The sequence below is a fragment of the Lucilia sericata genome, unplaced genomic scaffold, assembly GCF_015586225.1.
Source record: "Lucilia sericata isolate MDLA Ls3-8-SP2 unplaced genomic scaffold, ASM1558622v1 Contig001822F_arrow, whole genome shotgun sequence".
In the NCBI taxonomy this organism is placed as follows: domain Eukaryota; kingdom Metazoa; phylum Arthropoda; class Insecta; order Diptera; family Calliphoridae; genus Lucilia; species Lucilia sericata.
The window spans coordinates 32,946-43,054 of record NW_023995719.1 but is presented as its reverse complement, the minus strand read 5'-3'; the positions used below and the strand labels follow the sequence as shown (position 1 = coordinate 43,054).

Below are 10,109 nucleotides of genomic sequence, written 5' to 3'. Positions count from 1 at the left end.
GGTTTATTTGTTTGTTTTAATTATATTATTTCAAACATAACAGAATTAACCAAATTTAAACTCATTATAATTTTATACATTCGATTTCTTCTTCAATCTATTTTGGGAGCATGTGTTGAATATGTGCTTTGAATTTTTAATTGTAAATCATGCAATTGCGCAATAATTTTTTTGGCATAAAATACTTTTATTTTTATTTATGTTGATAGAAAAGGTTTCTTAACAGATTTTTTGTTAATAGTTCTGCTAAAGTGGGTTTACAAAGTAGTATTATTTTGAAATGGTTTTGTCAAGAACAGAACTAGAACTGAACTAGAACTGAACTAGAACTGAACTAGAACTGAACTAGAACTGAACTAGAACTGAACTAGAACTGAACTAGAACTGAATTAGAACTGAACTAGAACTGAACTAGAACTGAACTAGAACTGAACTAGAACTGAACTAGAACTGAACTAGAACCGAACTAGAACTGAATTAGAACTGAACTAGAACTGAACTAGAACTGAACTAGAACTGAACTAGAACTGAACCAGAACTGAACTAGAACTGAACTAGAACTGAACTAGAACTGAACTAGAACTGAACTAGAACTGAACTAGAACTGAACTAGAACTGAACTGAACTAGAACTGAACTAGAACTGAACTAGAACTGAACTAGAACTGAACTAGAACTGAACTAGAACTGAACTAGAACTGAACTAGAACTGAACTAGAACTGAACTAGAACTGAACTAGAACTGAACTAGAACTGAACTAGAACTGAACTAGAACTGAACTAGAACTGAACTAGAACTGAACTAGAACTGAACTAGAACTGAACTAGAACTGAACTAGAACTGAACTAGAACTGAACTAGAACTGAACTAGAACTGAACTAGAACTGAACTAGAACTGAACTAGAACTGAACTAGAACTGAACTAGAACTGAACTAGAACTGAACTAGAACTGAACTAGAACTGAACTAGAACTGAACTAGAACTGAACTAGAACCGAACTAGAACTGAATTAGAACTGAACTAGAACTGAACTAGAACTGAACTAGAACTGAACCAGAACTGAACTAGAACTGAACTAGAACTGAACTAGAACTGAACTAGAACTGAACTAGAACTGAACTAGAACTGAACTGAACTAGAACTGAACTAGAACTGAACTAGAACTAGAACTGAACTAGAACTGAACTAGAACTGAACTAGAACTGAACTAGAACTGAACTAGAACTGAACTAGAACTGAACTAGAACTGAACTAGAACTGAACTAGAACTGAACTGAACTATAACTGAACTAGAACTGAACTAGAACTGAACTAGAACTGAACTAGAACTGAACTGAACTAGAACTGAACTAGAACTGAACTAGAACTAAACTAGAACTGAACTAGAACTGAACTAGAACTGAACTAGAACTGAACTAGAATTGAACTAGAACTGAACTTGAACTGAACTTGAACTGAACTTGAACTGAACTTGAACTGAACTAGAACTTTTTTTTTTTTTTTTTTTTTTCATTTATTTATTTATCAAGGAAATTATACAAAAACATTTTTGATTAATACTAAACCCGCTAAGCCTTTGGGCTTGTCAGCAGGATAAATAATTATAAATATTAATATAAATTTTATAATGCATAGTAAATTAATTTTTTATATAAGGGAAATAATTGTTCATTGCGAACTTATAAAAAACTGTTTAATTAATTTTTTTCTCTTCATAACATTTGTAGTGTTTAGTATAGTTATAGGAAGCTTATTAATAATAGTTGGTAACATAACAGGTAATGTGCTTTTCCCATACTCATTATAAAAACGTTCTACTTTAAATCTTTTTTGACTGCTACGCCTGGTGTTGTATCCGTGGTCAATAGGATGTAGGAATCTACTGTCATCGAAAAAGTCGCTAGCTAGGCTTGTAGAGTATATGCTGTTTACATTGAGTATATTCAATTCTTTTGGAAAACTTCTGATGCTGTTTATGTTCGTGTTGTTGGTGATTCTAGTGTTGATGTTGATATTGTGCTGAGGTTGGATAACGTTTATGTTATTTAGTTGACCTGTGTTACAGATTTCGCTTGCATTAGTAGGATTATGTTGTGTTTGGTGTGTAGTTATTTCGTTATAAGCTGCGTTGTTAATCATAGAGTTATTAATGTTGTCCATGAGATTTGAGGATGAATCAGTTGAAGTTGATTCTGATGCGTTTGTGTTGTGTCTTATGTTGTTGATTGTGCATGTGCTGGTATTTCTTGAGTTATTATGATTTTCCAGAGTATTTTGAGGATTTGATCTTGGGTTTTTTGCAGTGTTTTACTATATTTGGCGCTTCCCCAGGCAGAGATCCCATGTCTTATATAGATTCCTGAACTAGAAACTGAACTAGAACTGAACTAGAGAACTGAACTAGAACTGAACTAGAACTGAACTAGAACTGAACTAGAACTGAACTAGAACTGAACTAGAACTGAACTAGAACTGAACTAGAACTGAACTAGAACTGAACTAGAACTGAACTAGAACTGAACTAGAACTGAACTAGAACTGAACTAGAACTGAACTAGAACTGAACTAGAACTGAACTAGAACTGAACTAGAACTGAACTAGAACTGAACTAGAACTGAACTAGAACTGAACTAGAACTGAACTAGAACTGAACTAGAACTGAACTAGAACTGAACTAGACTGAACTAGAACTGAACTAGAACTGAACTAGAACTGAACTAGAACTGAACTAGAACTGAACTAGAACTGAACTAGAACTGAACTAGAACTGAACTAGAACTGAACTAGAACTGAACTAGAACTGAACTAGAACTGAACTAGAACTGAACTAGAACTGAACTAGAACTGAACTAGAACTGAACAACTGAACTGAACTAGAACTGAACTAGAACTAGAACTGAACTAGAACTGAACTAGAACTGAACTAGAACTGAACTAGAACTGAACTAGAACTGAACTAGAACTGAACTAGAACTGAACTAGAACTGAACTAGAACTGAACTAGAACTGAACTAGAACTGAACTAGAACTGAACTAGAACTGAACTAGAACTGAACTAGAACTGAACTGACTAGAACTGAACTAGAACTGAACTAGAACTGAACTAGAACTGAACTAGAACTGAACTAGAACTGAACTAGAACTGAACTAGAACTGAACTAGAACTGAACTAGAACTGAACTAGAACTGAACTAGAACTGAACTAGAACTGAACTAGAACTGAACTAGAACTGAACTAGAACTGAACTAGAACTGAACTAGAACTGAACTAGAACTGAACTAGAACTGAACTAGAACTGAACTAGAACTGAACTAGAACTGAACTAGAACTGAACTAGAACTGAACTAGAACTGAACTAGAACTGAACTAGAACTGAACTAGAACTGAACTAGAACTGAACTAGAACTGAACTAGAACTGAACTGAACTGAACTAGAACTGTACTAGAACTGAACTAGAACTGAACTAGAACTGAACTAGAACTGAACTAGAACTGAACTAGAACTGAACTAGAACTGAACTAGAACTGAACTAGAACTGAACTAGAACTGAACTAGAACTGAACTAGAACTGAACTAGAACTGAACTAGAACTGAACTAGAACTGAACTAGAACTGAACTAGAACTGAACTAGAACTGAACTAGAACTGAACTAGAACTGAACTAGAACTGAACTAGAACTGAACTAGAACTGAACTAGAACTGAACTAGAACTGAACTAGAACTGAACTAGAACTGAACTAGAACTGAACTAGAACTGAACTAGAACTGAACTAGAACTGAACTAGAACTGAACTAGAACTGAACTAGAACTGAACTAGAACTGAACTAGAACTGAACTAGAACTGAACTAGAACTGAACTAGAACTGAACTAGAACTGAAGTAGAACTGAATTAGAACTGAACTAGAACTGAACTAGAACTGAACTAGAACTGAACTAGAACTGAACTAGAACTGAACTAGAACTGAACTAGAACTGAACTAGAACTGAACTAGAACTGAACTAGAACTGAACTAGAACTGAACTAGAACTGAACTAGAACTGAACTAGAACTGAACTAGAACTGAACTAGAACCGAACTAGAACTGAATTAGAACTGAACTAGAACTGAACTAGAACTGAACTAGAACTGAACTAGAACTGAACTAGAACTGAACTAGAACTGAACCAGAACTGAACTAGAACTGAACTAGAACTGAACTAGAACTGAACTAGAACTGAACTAGAACTGAACTAGAACTGAACTAGAACTGAACTAGAACTGAACTAGAACTGAACTAGAACTGAACTAGAACTGAACTAGAACTGAACTAGAACTGAACTGAACTAGAACTGAACTAGAACTGAACTAGAACTGAACTAGAACTGAACAATATAATTTTCCATATAACCACAATCTAATGTAACCATTTTATTAATATGTACAACTAAATATTTACAGGTACAAAATAAATATTTTATGCCAAACAAAAATAAATTTCTATAATTAACACACAACTCTCTGGGGATTCATGTTAAAAAGTAGTACATCTTAACATTAGATCACATTGCAATGTGTGTGACCTTCATCATTGTGTCCTCATTTATGAATTCCCCCAGAGGTTGTCACCTTGTTCAAATGATACAGAGTGCTATTGCGTTGCATGCATTCCTTGAGGCGTTTTCATTTGATATTGTTGGCTTTTGTGTGTTCATTGGCTTTGAACAATTGTGGGCGCTACAGAAAGTTTAAAATAGAGATAACAATGTTTTTAAATAAAATAAATATTAAACAAATATATTTTTTAGGAACTATTAGAAATAATAAACAGAAACTATATTTATAGCAATTATGTGAAAGAAGAGAGGAAAATGTATTAGATTTTCTTGCAGTTTCATGAGAATTAAGGTGTGATAATTAATACTATAGAACAGACTATAGACTAGACTATAGACTAGACTATAGACTAGACTATAGACTAGACTATAGACTAGACTATAGACTAGACTATAGACTGGACTATAGACTGGACTATAGACTAGACTATAGACTAGACTATAGACTAGACTATAGACTAGACTATAGACTAGACTATAGACTAGACTATAGACTAGACTATAGACTAGACTATAGACTAGACTATAGACTAGACTATAGACTAGACTATAGACTAGACTATAGACTAGACTATAGACTAGACTATAGACTAGACTATAGACTAGACTATAGACTAGACTATAGACTAGACTATAGACTAGACTATAGACTAGACTATAGACTAGACTATAGACTAGGCTATAGACTAGACTATAGACTAGACTATAGACTAGACTATAGACTAGACTATAGACTAGACTATAAATGTGTGTTAATAAGTAAGTGGTAACAAATGAATGCTGTTGTCAAGTTTTTGCTGGGTAATTATAGTAATATGATGTAACCGATGATTGCAGGGTATAACTAAACATAAAGCAATATGTATGTATATATGTACATAAATAAATTAAGTAATATAAAAATGCATATTAAATAAAATTTCCTACCTACAAACTCGTATATTAAAGTAAATATTTATAGAATAAATAAAATACAAAATATAAATAAATGGTCACTGTAACAGAATGCAGCAACTGGACATGCGTAAATAAGTAATTTTATTTGATATTTAATTCATACAAAAATTTCATTTAAATAAAACTTTTAAATTACGTTACACAGACAGATGGTCTATGATTTTGTCATTTCTGGTTTAGTTTGTCAATAAATCGATGCATTTTTACAATACAGGCTGTAGTAAATAATAGTATGAAGTAAACATTTTAATGCAAATATGTAAATCATTGATGATGTCTACATATTCTGTTTGAATGATGTCAGCTTAAGAGTTGTTATATTTGAAATTGTAATTGAGATATATTTAAGTTAGTTGTGGAAAACGTATAAGTTTTGAAATAAAACTTCTACAGAAACCATATATGTTAAAGAACAAACAAATTCAAATATTAATTATTCTAAGCACAACTTCATAATAAAACTATATACAAGAAATAATAAATAAAATTCTAAATTCTGCACTTAAAGAGAATATATTTAAAACAAATAAATAAACCCAAAATAGTTTAAAATAAGATCAACTATTTAACGTCATTTCATCAGTATAAATAAGACGGTAAATTGTGGAGTTAAGCATTAAAAGCATTTCATTCGCAAAAGCTTAAACAACTCTAATCAAAATGTTCAAATTCGTAAGTTTTTAAAATTATAGGAATATTTTCAAAAACTATTTTTAATATTTGTTTAATTCCTTTCTAGGTCTTTGTCCTCATTGCTGCCTTGTTCGCTGTCAGCATGGCCTCTCCATCTCCCTTGCCTGCTCCAGCTCCCCGTCCAGTAGCTAGCCCTGAACCAGCTCCCCAATTCTATACTCCTTATGCCTACAGCGGTGGTTACTACGCTTCTCCTTATGCCTACTATGGTTAAATTTGAGATATTTCCTTAACATCAAGGGCAGCGATGTAGTAGTAGTGTCGAATATTTGGGGATTTATCAGACACTGAACACTACTATGGATTACGATTATTGACTATTAAGCACGCACATGGAAAATATGATTGATATTGTTACGCTGGCATTTGAATTTTATTTTATATTTTATTATTAAGTTTATTTTTCTTTTCATCTTTTCTGTTGATTCTTTGATATTTGTGTTGATAAAATTTTTGCATTAAAAATTTAAATATTTGTTGTTTTTTTTATTCGATTTAAACGTTGTGCCCTCAGTCTTGGCTATCTGACTATACTATTCTAGACTTAATAAGCTATTGAGATATCTAACGGCTACCGGTTGAATTTTATACTACATTAGATCATGAGAGAGTGAACTTTAAACTCTAATTGACTTTTTACAGGTACCAGGATAACTAACCAATCATTAACACATACATACATAAACATATATTATTTTCTTAATTAACAACACAGTCCTTATTAAAAACACTTAATTGTAATTATTTATGCATTTATTTATCTATTGCTATTTAACTTCACTGAGCCTTAATTTCATATTTAAATGAATACTTTATCAAGTGAAATATTGTGTAAAGAAATTTTTCCATAAAAAACAACTCACACACACACACACTTATTAAACAAATTTTTGCTATTGCAACTATCTTTCGTATTTTGTCATATTTATAACTATACACAGCAGCAATTACCCTGCTGATGCTACTTGCTACTATTGCTGGTGCCAATGAAGGATACAAAAAAAGCAGCCGTTATATTCAAATTGCAACCATTGAGTAATTAATCAAGAATGAAAACAGCAGCTACAAACAAGCCAGGCATCTAACAGATGGGCAGACGGACAGATATACTGTTTTATAGATAGACCGACAACCAGTATAAATAGCAACTCTGGCTAAATAACAAAGCAATAGAAATGCGGGGAATGCTGCAAGAGAAATAGAAAAAATTTAAAACAGGAGTACACACTACATTTTAACTGATTCTATTCAAATGCACATATTCATATAAACGCACATAAAGGATTTTCTGTGGGTTTTAAATAAAAGTTTGTCTTGTTGCCAGTTGACAGAGTGATATGAAATAATAGGAACGAAAATATAATGATGTCTGTGAAAGTATGTAGCTCTATTCTGTTCTAGTTCTGTTCTGGATCTCTTCTAGTTCTGTTCTAGTTCTGTTCTAGTTCTGTTCTAGTTCTGTTCTAGTTCTGTTCTAGTTCTGTTCTAGTTCTGTTCTAGTTCTGTTCTAGTTCTGTTCTAGTTCTGTTCTAGTTCTGTTCTAGTTCTGTTTCTAGTTCTGTTCTAGTATGTTCTAGTTCTGTTCTAGTTCTGTTCTAGTTCTGTTCTAGTTCTGTTCTAGTTCTGTTCTAGTTCTGTTCTAGTTCGAGTTCTGTTCTAGTTCTGTTCTAGTTCTGTTCGAGTTCTGTTCTAGTTCTTTTCTAGTTCTGTTTTCTAGTTCTGTTCTAGTTCTGTTCTAGTTCTTGTTCTAGTTCTGTTCTAGTTCTGTTCTAGTTCTGTTCTAGTTCTGTTCTAGTTCTGTTCTAGTTCTGTTCTAGTTCTGTTCTAGTTCTGTTCTAGTTCTGTTCTAGTTCTGTTCTAGTTCTGTTCTAGTTCTGTTCTAGTTCTGTTCTAGTTCTGTTCTAGTTCTGTTCTAGTTCTGTTCTAGTTCTGTTCTAGTTCTGTTCTAGTTCTGTTCTAGTTCTGTTCTGTCTGTTCTAGTTCTGTTCTAGTTCTGTTCTAGTTCTGTTCTAGTTCTGTTCTAGTTCTGTTCTAGTTCTGTTCTAGTTCTGTTCTAGTTCTGTTCTAGTTCTGTTCTAGTTCTGTTCTAGTTCTGTTCTAGTTCTGTTCTAGTTCTGTTCTAGTTCTGTTCTAGTTCTGTTCTAGTTCTGTTCTAGTTCTGTTCTAGTTCTGTTCTAGTTCTGTTTCTAGTTCTGTTCTAGTTCTGTTCTAGTTCTGTTCTAGTTCTGTTCTAGTTCTGTTCTAGTTCTGTTCTAGTTCTGTTCTAGTTCTGTTCTAGTTCTGTTCTAGTTCTGTTCTAGTTCTGTTCTAGTTCTGTTCTAGTTCTGTTCTAGTTCTGTTCTAGTTTCTGTTCTAGTTCTGTTCTAGTTCTGGTTCTAGTTCTGTTCTAGTTCTGTTCTAGTTCTGTTCTAGTTCTGTTAGTTCGTTCTAGTTCTGTTCTAGTTCTGTTCTAGTTCTGTCTAGTTCTGTTCTAGTTCTGTTCTATGTTCTGTTCTAGTTCGGTTCTAGTTCTGTTCTAGTTCTGTTCTAGTTCTGTTCTAGTTCTGTTCTAGTTCGTTCTAGTTCTAGTTCTGTTCTAGTTCTGTTCTAGTTCTGTTCTAGTTCTGTTCTAGTTCTGTTCTAGTTCTGTTCTAGTTCTGTTCTAGTTCTGTTCTAGTTCTGTTCTAGTTCTGTTCTGGATCTCTTCTAGTTCTGTTCTAGTTCTGTTCTAGTTCTGTTCTAGTTCTGTTCTAGTTCTATTCTAGTTCGTTCTGTTCTAGTTCTGTTCTAGTTCTGTTCTAGTTCTGTTCTAGTTCTGTTCTAGTTCTGTTCTAGTTCTGTTCTAGTTCTGTTCTAGTTCTCTAGTTCTGTTCTAGTTCTGTTCTAGTTCTGTTCTAGTTCTGTTCTAGTTCTGTTCTAGTTCTGTTCTAGTTCTGTTCTAGTTCTGTTCTAGTTCTGTTCTAGTTCTGTTCTAGTTCTGTTCTAGTTCTGTTCTAGTTCTGTTCTAGTTCTGTTCTAGTTCTGTTCTAGTTCTGTTCTAGTTCTGTTCTAGTTCTGTTCTAGTTCTGTTCTAGTTATGTTCTAGTTCTGTTCTAGTTCTGTTCTAGTTCTGTTCTAGTTCTGTTCTAGTTCTGTTCTAGTTCTGTTCTAGTTCTGTTCTAGTTCTGTTCTAGTTCTGTTCGAGTTCTGTTCTAGTTCTGTTCTAGTTCTGTTCGAGTTCTGTTCTAGTTCTTTTCTAGTTCTGTTCTAGTTCTGTTCTAGTTCTGTTCTAGTTCTGTTCTAGTTCTGTTCTAGTTCTGTTCTAGTTCTATTCTAGTTCTGTTCTAGTTCTGTTCTAGTTCTGTTCTAGTTCTGTTCTAGTTCTGCTCTAGTTCTGTTCTAGTTCTGTTCTAGTTCTGTTCTAGTTCTGTTCGAGTTCTGTTCTAGTTCTGTTCTAGTTCTGTTCTAGTTCTGTTCTAGTTCTGTTCTAGTTCTGTTCTAGTTCTGTTCTAGTTCTGTTCTAGTTCTGTTCTAGTTCTGTTCTAGTTCTGTTCTAGTTCTGTTCTAGTTCTGTTCTAGTTCTGTTCTAGTTCTGTTCTAGTTCTGTTCTAGTTCTGTTCTAGTTCTGTTCTAGTTCTGTTCTAGTTCTGTTCTAGTTCGTTCTAGTTCTGTTCTAGTTCTGTTCTAGTTCTGTTCTAGTTCTGTTCTAGTTCTGTTCTAGTTCTGTTCTAGTTCTGTTCTAGTTCTGTTCTAGTTCTGTTCTAGTTCTGTTCTAGTTCTGTTCTAGTTCTGTTCTAGTTCTGTTCTAGTTCTGTTCTAGTTCTGTTCTAGTTCTGTTCTAGTTCTGTTCTAGTTCTGTTCTAGTTCTGTTCTAGTTCTGTTCTAGTTCTGTTCTAGTTCT

At 33.3% G+C, this 10,109-nt stretch overlaps 1 protein-coding gene across 1 annotated transcript; it reads left to right on the top strand.

The window, feature by feature from the left end:
- The first annotated feature begins 6,119 nt into the window (after positions 1-6,119).
- On the top strand, positions 6,120-6,721 carry LOC119612750 (neuropeptide-like 4). The gene is made up of 2 exons (XM_037968608.1): positions 6,120-6,229; positions 6,297-6,721. Exons 1-2 carry the CDS (start codon positions 6,218-6,220, stop codon positions 6,462-6,464), a joined length of 180 nt encoding a protein of 59 aa, XP_037824536.1. The 5' UTR covers positions 6,120-6,217; the 3' UTR covers positions 6,465-6,721.
- Positions 6,722-10,109: the final 3,388 nt, after the last annotated feature.